This window comes from Bison bison, unplaced genomic scaffold (assembly GCF_000754665.1).
Source record: "Bison bison bison isolate TAMUID 2011002044 unplaced genomic scaffold, Bison_UMD1.0 scf7180017864475, whole genome shotgun sequence".
Taxonomy (NCBI): domain Eukaryota; kingdom Metazoa; phylum Chordata; class Mammalia; order Artiodactyla; family Bovidae; genus Bison; species Bison bison.
In genome coordinates, this window is record NW_011495036.1 from 2,258,978 (window position 1) to 2,274,462 (window position 15,485).

Genomic DNA, 15,485 nt, shown 5'->3' on the forward strand with positions numbered 1-15,485 from the left:
GGTGAGCTCGCGCTTGTACTCCAGGGTCCAGAGGCCTGGGGAGCGGGTGGGGAGAGGGAAGGTGAGAGGGGGGCGCTCGTGGGAGGACGGTGTCCGTTAAGACTGAAATGGGGGAAACCATCTGTTAGGAGAAGGGGCCAGGTGGGCATGTGGGAAGCTACTCGAAGATGCTCTGGCCTTAGGGACAGAGAAACGGGTGAGATCCGACTGGACCACAGACAAGGGATGGAGGGAGGTCTGGGGGTAGAGGTTAAAGAACGCTGACAGAGAAGGGTAGAGAGACAGCGAGGGAAGGCAGTGTGAGGGGGGAAAGAGAGGGCGAAACAGGACAGGGAGCGTCCTGGAGAGGGCAGAGATGGAGACCTGGGGGAGAGAAGCAACAGAAAGGAGAGGCTGAAACCGAGACCGAGAGATTGGGGCGGCGGCGGGCAGAGGGGTGTTACTGAGAAGCAAGAGGGTTTTGCCAAATATGAGGGTGACTAGGGACTCAGGTAAGATGTGAGGAGTTAAAAGCTGAACAAGCAGGAGCATTTAAGGTGGAATTCACACTTTCAAGGCTCTGAGTTAGGGCAGCCGGCGGGCGGAAAGTGAGCTGTGGATTTTTCTGGAATCCAAGCCCTCTCTTTTTGAGTCCCTGATTTTACCCCCTTTATCATTAAGAGGAGAAAACAACAGGCAAAACAAACTGACCCACATCACCAAGGCTGCTCAAGAAAAGGACTCGGAAAGTTTAGTTGTCTTGGAAGTGGCCGGTTTTCAGAAGCACCCTTTGATGTGCTGGTCTGCATTGAGCACAATCCTGGTTTGTTTCTTTGCGCTTTTTAGGGTTTTGTGTGTGCACGCATATGTGTGTCTGTGTGTGTGTAAGGTTGCTCTTTCTTGAAGGATGAATGGAGCAGGAGCTATACATTTCACTTCTCTGAAAACTTTGGGCTTTCAAAAGGCCTGTGGAAGGTTGTTAGCGGCCACGAGCGCTCCTGGAAATGGGGAGAGCTGTCCCTGGTGAATACACTTCAAGGGACAGGATTTCACATGGCAGGGATGCCTTCTGATAATGATGGAAGAATCGATACCGTGGCTGTAATGAGCTGTGGAGGAGACCCTTTTCACAGGCCACCTCCTTCATGGGACCCATGCTGAGCGGTTTTGAAAGACCACTCATAATTACCTACCTCAATGTAGCGCAGGGTTCTAGCCTGACCCCGGGTCCCCAGGGCCCAGCCTGGAGGTTGTGCACTGCTGGGAGAAGAGGGGCCTGTCATCCTGGTGGTGGGTGATGGTGGCTGGAGGCCCCGGGGATGTGGTCCTACATGGACCCCTGTCTTCACTGGGTCTGATTTGATGGAGGCACTGATCTGGCCCTTGATGATAACAGTGACCTACATTCGCGTCCAACTCTCTGCGACCCCATGGACTGTAGGCTGCCAGGCTCCTCTGTCCATGGAATTCTCCAGGCGAGAATACATTCTTGTAGGGCCCAGCTCCTCCTTCTTGATTCTACTCATTTTCCTTAGATGGGAAGTTTACGTACTGAGGGGCCAGGAAGCAGGTACTCCGTTTTCTAGGGCATGCTAAGTTCCCAGCTCTACTCTACCCACCATCAGCAGCTCTGTTCACCCAGCCAAGATGCCAAAGTCTTCCTCTGGACTCACAGGAAGAGGCAGTGGAGGGCCATTTAGCTCTGCCGTAGCTTAGGGCCAGCCCCCTTCTCCAGGTCCCTGCAGGCTTCTCTCCCTGTGGTGTGTGAAAAATGTGTGCGTGAAAGTGTTAGACTCTCAGTCATGTCTGATTCTTTGGGACCCATGGACTGTAGCCCACCAGGCTCCTCTGTCCACGGGATTCTCCAGGCAAGAGTACTGGAGTGGGTTGCCATTTCCTTCTCCAGGGGATCTTCCACACCCAGGGATAGAACCTGGGCCTTCTGCATTGCAGGCAGATTGTTTACCATCTGAGCTACCCCTTAGCATCATCCTCTGTGGGAATGGTTTCCTGGGACCGCAAGCTCCAGGGGGCCAGCATTCTATCATGGGTGTGGCACCCAGGGGCTGGCCACCGTGAACCTGTGTCTTCCCTTCCCCATGGCTCCCTTCACGAGGTGCTGAATTGGCTGCAGGAAGCATGGGGGCCCCTGTTCTCAGCCTGGGCTGGGTCATCTCTGCTACTGGGCCAGCGTGGAGCAGTCAAGCGGCTGAGCTGAAAGAGCGTGGAGGCCAGCAGCATCCATCCTGTCTTCCCAGCTCGCGCTGAGGCCACAGGCCAGCACCAACGCTCAGGGCTGCCCTTTGCTCGGTAATAACTCAACATCCCTTCCCTGCCAGGGTGCTCTGATTTCCTGTCGTACAGTTGTGCCACAGAAAAACAGCACTCTTAGGGGTGGAAAGATTAAGGTGGTAAAGAGGAAGGAAACTTTGATTCAGACCACGAGCTGACATTAATATCTATTTGAAATTACATCATTTCAGCATGTTGCGAGTGTGTCCAGGGCTGTGAGGCATGTGATTAAAAAATACATTAATTAGACATTCAGGCAGTTGGCATTCTTGATTGGATCGTCCCACAGCCCTGTGGAGGAAGATGCACTCCCCGTCTGGGACAGGTGAGGGAGAGGAGACCTGGAAAGGCACTGCAGTGCCTTTGGCTGGGAGGGATTTCGGCCCAGACGACCTGTGCTCGCTTCCCCGCAGCCCCTGCCGCCTCGCTGGCTGCTTTGAGCTGCTTAGCCCTTTGGCAGGGCCTGGGTTTATTCCCTTCTCCCCATGTGACATGTAGGCAGACTGTGTCAGTGCTCTGGAAACCACCCTTCCTCATTCTTGGTCTGCCAGAGCTCACGAGTCAGGAGCACCGGGCCCTGGCCCTTGGTTTGCTGATCACAGAGACTTGCGTCCTCATTATTGCATCATGTGAACCCTCTCGGTAAACAGGTAGCGCTGGGAGGCAAGGGCGGAAGGGTGCCCAGTGCAGAGCTCCAGCCGAGGAAGCCTCACCGCAGCCTGGTGGTCAGCTAGTCCATGCATCCCAGATGGGGGCAAGGGGGTTCTCTTTACTTGGGAGCATGTTTGCCTGCCCGGCACCTAGCGACAGTGTCCAGGCAACAAGAATGCAGGCATATACGACCTAAGGACCTCTGGTTTCTCCCCTCTCCTCCCTCTTCCTGGGCTGCCCTGGGATCCAGGAGGAGTGTCTCCTGAGGGCTTGCCCTGCCCAGTGCTGGCTCTGTGCCCGCTTCTGCCCTGGAGCCCTGGAGTTCACAGATTCAGAGAGGAAATGCACAGCGCTGCCTGCCAGGGCCCGCTCCAGGAATACTCAAAGGAGAGGTGTGCTTTATCTCCCAAGCCCCTGGCTGCCAGATCCAGGCTCTGGCAGATCAACACCCAAACCAGATCTCTTTTTAAAGACAAGAGGCCACTTCTAGCATCGCATGGGCACTCCTCACCCACTGATTGGCTTTTCCAATGTGATCGCTCATATCCGATCACCTAAAACTACGTCTGAAAAATCGTCCACGCATTTTGGCTTGTCAATGTCTTTGGCTCGAGCTTGTTAAATGCAGCACCGTCGTGAGCAGCCTACATGCTGCAGCTATATGTTCAGACATGTGTTAGTAGCTCCTTAAAAATAACGGGACTTTAAAAGAGCAAAGGTACCTGACAGTCCAAACGTGGCTGGGGATTTCACCTGCCACACCATCTCGTCCTTCTTGATCTCAAACACCACATTAGCATCCTGGAAGAACTTGTCCATGAGGGGCTTCAGATGCTCCAGGTCTCCTGTGACCAAGGCAGCGTGGTACTCGAGAACCGGTGACCCATCTCTTGCTTGAGGCTCTTTTTCCATCTTCTGAAAGATCTGAAGTCTCCCTCTAACTGGCTCTGGCTGTCCGTCCATCGCAATGCTGATGATCTCAGAAAGGCTCTCCAGGAAGGGGAAAGATGGTCTTCTGGAGTGTGGGCTATTTCTATTGTCATTACTCAATTGTCATCCAGCTGGGGCTGGGTGGTGGTGTATTTATAACTCCTGTGGGCTCTGATGTGATAACCGTCACTCAGTATGACCAGCATCATGTGACCACTGAGATGCCAAAGAGCTCGGCCACCCCCTTGCGATTGTGTACATGTAAACTCTAGAGCCAGGCCCATCTGTGTGTCTCCCAACCAGTTCGCCACACCACGCGGGCAGACGGCCTGAAACAGGCGGGCTTCTTTTTCCTGCTGTGTAGGATGGCTGCTTTCATTTCATCCTCTTCCTTAGCTGCTGTGGCCAGTGGTGAGCGGATGTATGTTCCGAGGGCTGTGTTGGCCCCGAGGCTGTGTCAGGGAGATCCAGACAGACACTAAAAATGGCCAGGCTCTGCACAAGTGTCCCGGGCGGAGGCCCCATAGTAGGACAGACCAGGGATTCCCAAAGGCATCGTCATCTGGGGCCTGGGGGTTTCTTCCAGCTGTTGAGAACTGATCCCAAAATGTGCATCCCTTGCTGAAGATGAGAGAGGCCACAATTGTTTTTAATGAATGGTAACAGCTCTTTATTAGTAATGTACTAGTTACTGGCTACTAGTTCAGGGATTATTTTATTGTCTAAACATTAATAAGGTTTAAAAATGGAGTTACCATATGCACAGCAATTCCACTCCTGGGCATTTATTCAGAAAAGATGAAAGCTCTTAATTAAAAAAGATACATGCACTGCAGTGTTCATAACAGCACTATTTACATACAATAGCCAAGACGTGGAAGCAACCTAAATGTTCATTAACAGAGGAATGGATAAAGAAGATGATGTGTGTACACACACACACACACACATACGTATATAATAAGAATAGTAGCCATACAAAAGAATGAATGCCATTTGCTGCAACATGGGTGGAACTAGAGATTATTATACTAAGTGAAGTGGGTCAAACAGAGAAAGCGAAATATGATATCACCTATATGTGGAATCCAAAAAAATGATACAAATTGACTTATTTATAAAAAAAGAAGTAGACTCACAGACAAAAAAACAAGCTTATGGTTACCAAAGGTGAAAGTAGGGACAGGGATAAATTAAGAATAAACTACGAATTTGGGGTTAATGGCTCAGCGGTAAAGAATACACCTGCAATGCAGGAGTCACAGAAGACATGGGTTTGATCCGTGGGTCGGGAAGATCCCCTGGAGCAGGGCATGGCAACCCAGTCCAGTATTCTTGCCTGGAGAGTTCCAAGGACAGAGGGGACTGGCGGGCTACAGTTCACGGGGTCGCAAAGAGTCAGACACAACTTAAGTGACTTGGCAGGTATGCATGTAGGAATTGGGGATTAACAGATACACACTACTACATATAAGACAGAAGTCTGTAAGCACGGGAAACTATATTCAATATCTTGTATTAACCTATAATGGAAAAGAATCTGAAAAAGAATATATATATATATACACACACACACACACACACACATATATAATAAAACAGAATCTCTTTGCTGTAACTCTGAATCATTGTAAATAAACTATACTTCAATAAAAAATTTTAAAAAAGAGTAATGAGGTTATTTTTTCTTATAGCATAGATAAAACCCAGTTCTCACATATTTTTCCAGTTCTTGGTTTTCCCCTGCTGGAAAGTTGGGAAGGGCCAGTGTGGTGGGGCTCCCTGAAGCTGAGCTGTAACAAAGCACGCGCCCAGAGGCTGCAGGGAGGACGGCGGGTCGGAGGGCGCTGCCTGGTCCTGGGAAGGGAAGCCGTGGAGCTGGTGCCCAGGAGAGTTGGGCACAGACACTCGGGGGAGGGAGTGGAGATATCAGTAGCCGCCATCCTCTTGGTACCAGCGGTAGCCTAGGGACCTGTCGCTGTGTGGTGCTGCAGACAAGCAACCAGTAGGGAGACAGCAGGAAGAAAGCTCTGACATCAGGGGCAGGGCTCAAGAGGCAGCAGCTCCTTAGTCACATCTGGGCTTCCTAAGCACCCTCTTTCCCCACATGCCTCTCTCTCAGTCTCCTCCATTCCCCAGAGCAGCCCACTGACCTTCCCTATTCTCTTTAAGCCCTTCTGAAGCCTGAGCAGGATCTCTGTGTTGGGCCTTTATTTTGGTCCTATATTCCCTGGGGTGCTCCTTTCATCAAGATTTCCATGAATAGGGGGACCCAGCAGAATACCCTTGGTTTTTCTTAGTGGAACTTGCAGTAAAGGGTGGAGGGGAAACTGGATGCTCTTATGGTGGCTCAGATAGTAAAGAATCTGCCTGTGATGTACAAGACCCGGGTTTGATCCTTGGGTTGGGAAGATTCCCTGGAGGAGAGCATGGCAACCCACCACAGTATTCTTGCCTGGAGAATCCCATGGACAGAGGAGCCTGGCGGGCTACAGTCCATAGGGTCACAAAGAGTCGGACATGACTCAGCAACTAACACTTTCGTGATTTAATAAGGGGACTTCCCTGATGGCTCTGTGGTAAAGAATCCACCTATAATGCAGGAGACATAGATTTGATCCTTGGGTAGGGAAGATCCACTGGAGAAAGAAATGGCAACCTACTACAATATTCTTGCCTGGGCCAGGCAAGAATATCTTAGTACGACATGGACAGAGGGGTCTGGCAGGCTGCAGTCCCTGGGGTCACAAAGAGTTGGACATGACTTAGCAACTAAACAACAGTATGACTTAATAAAGATGTGTTTTACCCTCACCATAGACCTGACTTTCAGGCATAAATGTATTCCACAGGCTGACCCAAGGCCTAGAGCTTCTTCCAACGGTAAAACCCACATCTCCTCTGTAGAAGGGGACTGCAGGGTGCTGGATAGGAGAGGTGTGGCTGTCTGTCTGCTCATCTGTGTTGGCTTTGTGCAGGCATATGGGTTGAGTTGACTGTGTCTTGAAGGCTGAAGAGCTCATGTGGATGGCAGACAGTGTAGGCAATGGGGTGACTGAGAACACTGCTGGGTACTGTGGAAAATGCAATGGTAAAGGATACAGATCGTGTTTGCAAGGAACATACAGGCTTCTTTGGACACAAGAGACAAGAGTATACAGAGAATGGTACACAGCATCACTGAAGACCATTTCCCTTCTAGAATATTCACTAAATAAAATCTTTGACTCTTCCCTTTTCATTTCCTGATTATGTCGTTGCTCTATTCATTTCAATAGCGATATTAATTCTTCAGATATCTCATTTCTTTAAACATAGCCATTTTGCCCTGTTATATTCTCAGACTGATAGTTTGTAAATAGATACATTTCTGAAAGACTTTTCATGTGCAACTATAATCCAGGATCCAGCTGGAGCCTGTGCTTTAAACTGGAGCATTCTTTTGTACCTGACGCATGTTGTCATGGGTTATTTTTAAAAGGGGTGGAAGCCTGGAGGTGAGTCCAGTGATAAGAGCCATTCCACCCTGTGTTCTATGCTAAGTTTAGCTTTCCAAGTGTTATATTTGTCAACAGTGCCCTAAATACCCAAGCTTGATTTCAGTGGGCAGGGAGTAGCAGCCCAGAAACAGATTTTGTTCTTCGTGAGAGCTTTGTAAAAACAGCTCATGGGAGACGGAATTGGCTTCACAAGTAGGACAAGGAGATTATCAGGAGCATAGCAGGGTTGCTGTTGTTTAAGGAAAAAGAGCTGTATGTGTGACTATGACATCAAAAAAGTCAAAGTAAACAAACAAAAAAAGCCCCCACCAGTGGCCCAAGGTCCACCCATTCATTCACCTATTCATTCAGTAATCATTTGTGTAAGATTATGTTCTAGGATGTGTTGCTGGGTTTGGGGGATTCAGAGACAAAAAGGCATAACACATTTATCCTCAAGGAACACATAGAGTCCTGGCTGCACCAATTAGGCAAGAAAAAGAAATAAAAGGCATTTAAATTGAAAGAAAGAAGTCAAACTGGTACTATATATTGGCAGATGACATAAGATTATATATAGGAAACTCCAAATATTTTACCAAAAAAGTACTAGAACCAGTAAATGAATTGAGTAAAGTTGCAGGATGCAAAATTAATATACAGAAATCTGTTGCATCTCTATTCACTAATAATGAACTATCAGAAGGAGAAATGAAGAAAACAATCCCATTTACAATTGTGTCAAAAAGAATGAAATACCTAGGGATAAGCTTACCTAAGGAGGTAAAAGATCTGTACTTTAGAAAATGGAAAGGCATTGAGGAAAGAAATTGAAGGTGACACAAACAAATAGGAAGATTTTTGGTGCTCAAGGATTGGAAGGATCAGTATCGTTAAAATGTTCATACTACCCAAAGCAATATACAGACTCAATGCAATCCCTATCAAAATATCAATGGCATTTTCCACACAACTAGAAAAAATAATCTTAAAATTTGTATAGAACCACAAAAGACCTCAAAGAACCAAAGCAATCTTTTAATTTTTCTAAATTTTATTTTCTTGCCTGCGCCTAGAGGTTCACAGGGTCTTCTTTCCCCAGCCCAGGATTGAACCCTGGCCCCAGTGCAAGCACCAAATCCTAACCACTGGACATGTGGGAATTCCCAGTCAAAGCAATCTCGAGGAGGAAGAATAAAGCTGGAGGTATCATACTCTCAGATTTTAATTACTACAGCTTTAGCTACAAACCTACAGTAATTAAAACAGTGTTGTACTGGCACAGTAGCAGGCATGTAGATGAATGGAAAGGATAGAGAGCCCAGAAGTAAACCCACGCACATGTGGTCAGTGAATCTGCAACGAGGGATGCAAGCGTGTGTGATGTGAAAACGTCTCTCCAGTGAATGGCTTTGGGAAAACTGAACGGCTACATGCAGAAGGATGAAACTGGACCACTCTCTTATACCATATACAAAAATAAGCTCAAAATGAATTAAACTCTTAAATGTAAGAGCTTAAGCCATAAAATTTCTAGAAGAAAATATAGGCAGTAACTTCTTTGACATCAGTCTAACCAATATGTCTTTGGATATGTCTCCTATGGCAAGGGCAACGAAAGCAAAAATACACAAATGAGACCTATTCAAACTAGAAAACTTTTGCACATCAAAACCATCAACAAATCAGAAAGGCAACCTGCTGGATGAAAGAAGATATTTGCAAAAGATATGTCCGGCAAGATACCCAAAATATATAAGGAATTCATACAACTCAATATCAAAAAAAAGAAGTAATTCTATTAAATTATAGGCAGAGGACTGTTTGTATCTCATTTTCATCATCCTCACCCTTCTCGGCTTCCTTTAAAGGCAACATATAGCCTTCAAGATGTGACTCACCACTAATCTTCTCTGCCTGCTTCAGTTGATATGAAAACTCAGTTTCTTTCAAGAGTGAATTTACCTACAAAGTTGCTTAGCAGCTGTCAGAATCTTTGAGGAACTGACTAAAACAGAAGAAGCACCAGGAGATGAGAATTTTCGTTTTCAAATAGGAAGAGAACTTGATTCCTCAAAGCCTGAAGTGACATCAGTCTTGGGCAAGGTCCTTAAATGGCTCACGAGAAGGTTGGATTGGGAGCATTTAGAAAAGAAGTGGGGGCACTTGGAGCTCTGGGGTCACTAGGAAGAGGTCAGGGTGGACTCAGAGAATTTTATTTCGTGACATGGCTATCTCTAAAATGCAGTGAGATGTAGGCATAGATATAGTAGGCATAGATAAGGTTGGAAATCTTTCAGAGAGCATGGAAAACATACGGGTCGTTCTTTAGGAAAATCTTGCTAAAAAACTCAAACTGGAGAAATAATGGTACATGTAAAGAATTGCTGAATTCCAGAATCACTGGAGCTTTAGAAACACTGATGCCTGGATCCCAGCCTGAGAGATTCTGATGTAAGTGGTTGGAGGTACAGCTTGAGCATCAGCAAAGTAAGAAACTTTCCAGATGCCTCTAACACGCAGCCATTGCTCGAAAGGGAAGCCCAGAATCCGAACAGACTAAATCTTTCTAGGAGCTGGCCAGGTAGTTCACCGGATGTGAATATGGCTTTGTAAAGAATATGTTAGGGTCTTACAAGTGTAATGTTTTGTCCATGAGAGACACAAAAACTCTTCTCCCTACCAAGGCCTGTAACTTGGTAGCTAACAAGAGGGGATTTTTGCTTCTCAATCAAATGAGATGAAAAAAAATCCACCTTGTAATGATAATGAGATAAACAAAAGCTAGTGTTCAAATGGTAATTATTATTTTCATGTGATATCAGGATCTTTGCATCCTGCCGTTGAATTGATGAATGATTGATTTTCTTTTCATCAGAAGCATCAGAGGATGAGCTCTGATGACATTCTGTGGAAAACCCAGCTGAGCCTGAAATGTGAAGCTAGTGGGTTTGTTACCGGGTCAGCCTGCTTATTTGGGGCCTTGATACTCCACGTGTTCGGGCCACGAGGCACGTGCTCTTGGAAAAGGACTACTGCGTGGATTTTTTCCTAGACCATGAGGCCAAGGTCTGGCTTCCTTCTGGGGTCAAGTGTCCGAGTAAATGGACACAATGGGGCAAGAAGTCATGCCCCTTTGGGGACATCATGAAAGTCTGAGCACTTTCTCACATATGCCAATGTATCATCCCGTTATCCTGGTCGGTTTCCTGCTTCCTACATGAATCGTTTCTGTAAATGTCCAGGGACTAAATCCAACGTTTGTATCACCTGGCTCGGGCTTCCCAGGTGGCACAGAGGTAAAGAGTTTGCCTGCCAGTGAGGGAGAGGAAGGTTTGATCCCTGGGTCAGGAAGGTCCCCTGGAGGAGGAAATGGCAAGCACTCCAGTATTCTTGCCTGGAGAGTCCCATGGACAGAGGAGCCTGGTGGTCTACAATTTATGAGGTCAAAGTGAGGCAGACATGAGTGAGTGCCTGAGCACACACACTGCTGGGTACAGTACCCCAGGTCTTACTATGGATTTACTTTCACACATCTTTTGATCCTCACTCTCCTTTTTTTAATTTCTAAAGGCCACTCCTCCTTCATCCCCCCTCCCTAAAGCTTTTTAAAATGACAGCAATTTCCCCCTTAAGGTTACCAAGGGTTACCATGTAGAATAAATTAGGAATTTGGGATTAACATACACACTGCTATATACAAAATAGATAAACAAGAACCTACTGTACAGCACAGGGAAGTCTATATACTCAATATTTTGTAATAACCTAAAAGGGAAAAGAATCTGAAAAAGAATGTATATATGAGTGTATAACTTAATCTCTTTGCTGTACATGTGAAACTAACACACCATTGCAAACCAACTATACATCGGTTAAAAAATATGTAAGGGAAAGAAGCAAGTCACAAAAAAATGAAAAACATTTCTTAAAAATAATAAGCTGGGCAGGTATGTAAGGCTCTGCTTTTTTTGTGGACCATTTTTTAAAAAGTATTTATTGAATTTGTTACAATATTGCTTCTGTTTTATTTTTTTTGTTTTTTGGTATGAGGTATGTGGGATCTTAGTTCTCAGCCTGGGGATTGAACCCTCACCCCCTGCATCTTAAGGTAAAGCCTTAACCACTGGACCGCCAGAGAAGTCCTGCAAGACTCTGCTTTTAAGAGCCTGGGACATATCCACATCCACTGAAGCCAGTCACACAGACATCAGAATCCAAAACATGGACGTAGCCTACCCTTCTCTCCAAATAACAATATTAGCACAGCACACCTCATTTAACAAAGCATTCAAGCATCGTGCTCCCTCAGATCAAGTGCATCTATTAATAATGACTTAAATCGTCTGTACTGATTTCACATTATTAAGAAACCTCATTCCCATCATGTGGAAGAATACAACAGGGCGGGGGTGGGGGTGGGGACACCTTGCTAACTTGTGTCCAAAGAGCACAACCCAGCTCGGGGCAGATCCTGCCAAGACACACCACGAATGCTGTCTCATCCAAAGGTCAAGAGCTGCTCTCATCCAGAGTCCAGGAGGGCTCTTCTGGATGCTCAGAAGCGAAGGTGCCCTTGAGCACTGCCATCCACGGTGGCCGAGGGGGGATGGAGTAGCCTGGTCCTTGGCGGGCACAAGCACGGGTAAACAGCCCTGGAAGGACATTTACAGACTCTGGGGAACCGTGCAGGAGAGCAGCCCACTGAAGCTCTCCCTGATAAAGGTGATGGCGTCTCTTTACAACTGTCATGGGGATTTAATTACATGATAAAATTGCAGCTCCTGCCTCTTGAGACAAATTGCCTGTTCAGACTGATTGTTTTTTATGAATCTCACACAGGGAGCAAAATGCTTCTCTCCTGAAGTTGGCTTGGTCTGATGGTTATACCTCATCATCCTTTACCTCCCTCCTGGAAATGAGAAGCTTACTGATCCTGCAGTTGAGGAGGGGGGTGTGCCTGGTGGTCTCTTGGTTGTTTTGCAACTCTGCACAGAGCAAAGCCAGCCCAGTGATGTCTGATGGATTGAATGTTCATTGACCTTATTTTTCTGTTTGCAAAAAAAAAAAAGAGAGAGAGAGAGAAAGAACTTTGAATTTCCAACAGAAAAATAAAAGGCATAATAAGGAATAGAAATGACCGCTAAACATATACACAACATCCAATTTTACCAATGTGAAATGCAAGTTAGAAAAAGAGATCTTTTTCATCTATCCAGTTGTGAAAGGTTTTTTAATTTTTTTGAAATTTTTGGCTGTGCTGGGTCTTCGTTGCGGCACATGGGCCTTCTCTAGTTGTGGCCCAAAGGGGCTCCTTTAGTTGTGGAGTCAGGCTTCTTGTTTCGGAGAGCTCACTGCAGAGCACGCTGGCCCAGTAGTTGCGGTTCGTGGGCTTAGTTGCCTGCGGTGTGTGATCTTAGTTCCCCAGCTAGAGATCGAACCTGACTCCCCTGCATTGGAAGGTGGATTCTTAATCACCGGCCCACCAGGAAAGTCTCCTGAATGGTTTTTTTTAGAAATCAAGTTTTGGAAGAGTTTAGTGAAACTGCTATTTCAGAGTTTGCAGGTGGAAGGGTGAATTTCTACACCATTTGGAAATATTCTATATTGAGTGCACGTGTACGGGGCATTTTTCAGGTACCAGAGGCCTACAGAGATTCAGAGTAGAAATCCTTGCCTTTAAGGAGGGTTACACTTAGCAAGAGAGAGAAAGACTAGACAGCCGTTAGCTGGCAAGTGGAGTGAGACCACTGATGGATAGGGGTCCAGGTGTGAAGATGAGAACGGATCAGGGAAGTTATGAGAATGACAGGAAGTAGGGGTGGGACAGGCTTTTTCTGAAGGTGGCATCTGAGCAAAGCACAGAGGGAATTGAAGGAGAAGATGACTTATGATCCCCGAGGGTGTCTGTTTCCCTCTCTTGGCCTGTGCTGCAGGACCTGGTCCTGTTATCCTGGGCTGAACGAGAGGCAAGCATCCTTGGCCTCGACGCTGTGTTGCTGGGGCCCAAGGTGCAGTCTGGAGGGTGGGCGCTTAGGAGACCAGGCAGGCAGAGCGGAGACCTGGGATAAAGCGAGCCATTGGCAGCAGGTCTGGGGATCAGAGTTGAGGGCTTAGACCTTGGTGGACACAGAGGTGTGCTGCCCAGATGCTGCTGTTAGGGAGGACTTGTTTCCTCGCTGTGAGCTCCTTCTGGGGAGACAGCCACCTCCTTCTAGAAGGGACGGCCCCCAGTGGGGCGGATCTAGAGACCGAGGGAGCCAGGAGACTGGTGCTGCCCTGGTGACTTCATGTGGAGAAACCATGACATGGGTCAGCTCTAACGCTCCCCTGGGGTCTGGCTGACATGTTGGGGGGGGCCTGAGTCACAGGTCAACCTCCCTTCTGCCCATCCTGCCCTCTCCCCTCCCCCTCGCAGATGTGGATGCCCAGCAAACACCCTGCAAGGCCACAGCACCTGACTGTGAACTGGGCCACCTGGAAGGATGGGTGGGCGTGTGGTCAGAGCAGGTGAAGACGGGGAGCAGAGACGGCCTGTCCCAAGGCCAGGAGGGGTGAGAGGGGTTGGGGGGTGTCACTGAGGCTGGTGCAGACCAGAGTTTCTCAACCATCTCAGCTGAAGGACTAGGAATGTAAACATTTTAAATTATTTTTAAACTTTTTGGCCATGTGGCATACAGGATCTTCCCTGACCAGAGATGCTCAAACTCCCACCCTGGACATTGGGAGCTCGGAATTTTAACCACTGGACCACCAGGGAAGTCCAAGGATTTTTTTTTTTTGGTACCAATTTGTCATAGAGTGATTCTTTTTCAGAATACAATTAAAATTAATTACAAAAAAAAAAAAAAAACAAACCCCAAATGGAGAAAAGGCAGAATTCCAAGTCCAGAATGTTAATTGTCAAGTTGCTGTAGATGTTTCTAAATGTTTACTGACAATTTTCACAGCAAACCCTTTATGCAGCACCCCCTACCTGCAGTGGGCTGTGAGTAGCACCTTTACTGACCAGTTACTAGAGTACAGGGTGGGTGAAGAGATGCTGGGAGAGATGGTGGGGTGGGTTAGTTCACAGCACATATTTTAAGTCCTCGGACACAGGCTATAAAATTGGGACTCTTCATTGTTGGACAGGGGTTGCTGGACCTTTTTTGTAAAGTGTAAGATAATAAATATTTTAGGTTTTGTGCCTCTTATGGTCTCTGTGGCAACTACTCAGCTCTGCCATTGCAGCATGAGAGCCACCACGGACAATATGTACATAAATGGGCAGGGCCATGTTCTAATAAAACTTTATTTATAAAAACAGGTAGCTGGCCCTCAGATGACAGTTTGCATGCCTTTGCTGTACTCAGTAAGGAACGATTGCAGGCTTATAGGCAGGAGAGTCACATGCACCTCAAATAGGAAAGTTATTGCATCTCTTTCTCTGCATACCTTTTCTACCCTTCACCTCAGTGAAATGTGCTCTTAATTCTCATGGCAAATTTGACTCAACAACAGTCAGAGGAGCATCTGGGTACCAGGCACACACCTGTCTCTTTCTTTTATATCTATCCTGCTTTGGGTTTGCTAAACTTCTTTATTTAAAAAATTATTTATTTTTGGCTATGCTGGGTCTTCACTGCTGTATGGGCTTCACTCTAGTTGTGGTAACTGGGGGCTACTCTTTGTTGCAGTGTGAAGGCTTCTCCTAAATCACTGCAGATGGTGACTTCAGCCATGAAATTCAAAGACACTTGCTCCTTGGAAGAAAAGTTATGACCAATCTAGACAGCATATTAAAAAGCCGAGACATTACTTTGCCAACAAAGGTCCATCTAGTCAAAGCTATGGTTTTTCCCGTGGTCATGTATGGATGTGAGAGTTGGACTGTGAAGAAAGCTGAGCGCTGAATAATTGATGCTTTTGAACTGTGGTGTTGGAGAGGACTCTTGAGAGTCCCTTGGACTGCAAGGAGCTCCAACCAGCCCATCCTAAAGGAGATCAGTCCTGAGTGTTCATCGGAAGGACTGACGTTGAAGCTGAAACTCTAATACTTTGGCCACCTCATGCGAAGAACTGACTCATTTGAAAAGACCCTGATGCTGGGAAAGATTGAGGGCAGGAGGAGAAGGGGACGACAGAGGATGAGATGGCTGGATGGCATACCAA

The 15,485-nt window shown here is 46.8% G+C and overlaps 1 protein-coding gene across 1 annotated transcript in view; it reads right to left on the minus strand.

The window, feature by feature from the left end:
- ASB18 (ankyrin repeat and SOCS box containing 18) overlaps positions 1-15,485 on the minus strand; it is a 74,703-nt gene that overhangs the window by 46,606 nt on the left and 12,612 nt on the right. The window contains exons 2-3 of the mRNA XM_010862067.1: positions 3,645-3,767; positions 2-35 (exon numbers count right to left, since the gene is read on the minus strand). Of these exons, the coding sequence (XP_010860369.1) occupies positions 2-35; positions 3,645-3,767 (157 nt within the window). The remainder of the gene's footprint in view (position 1; positions 36-3,644; positions 3,768-15,485) is intronic.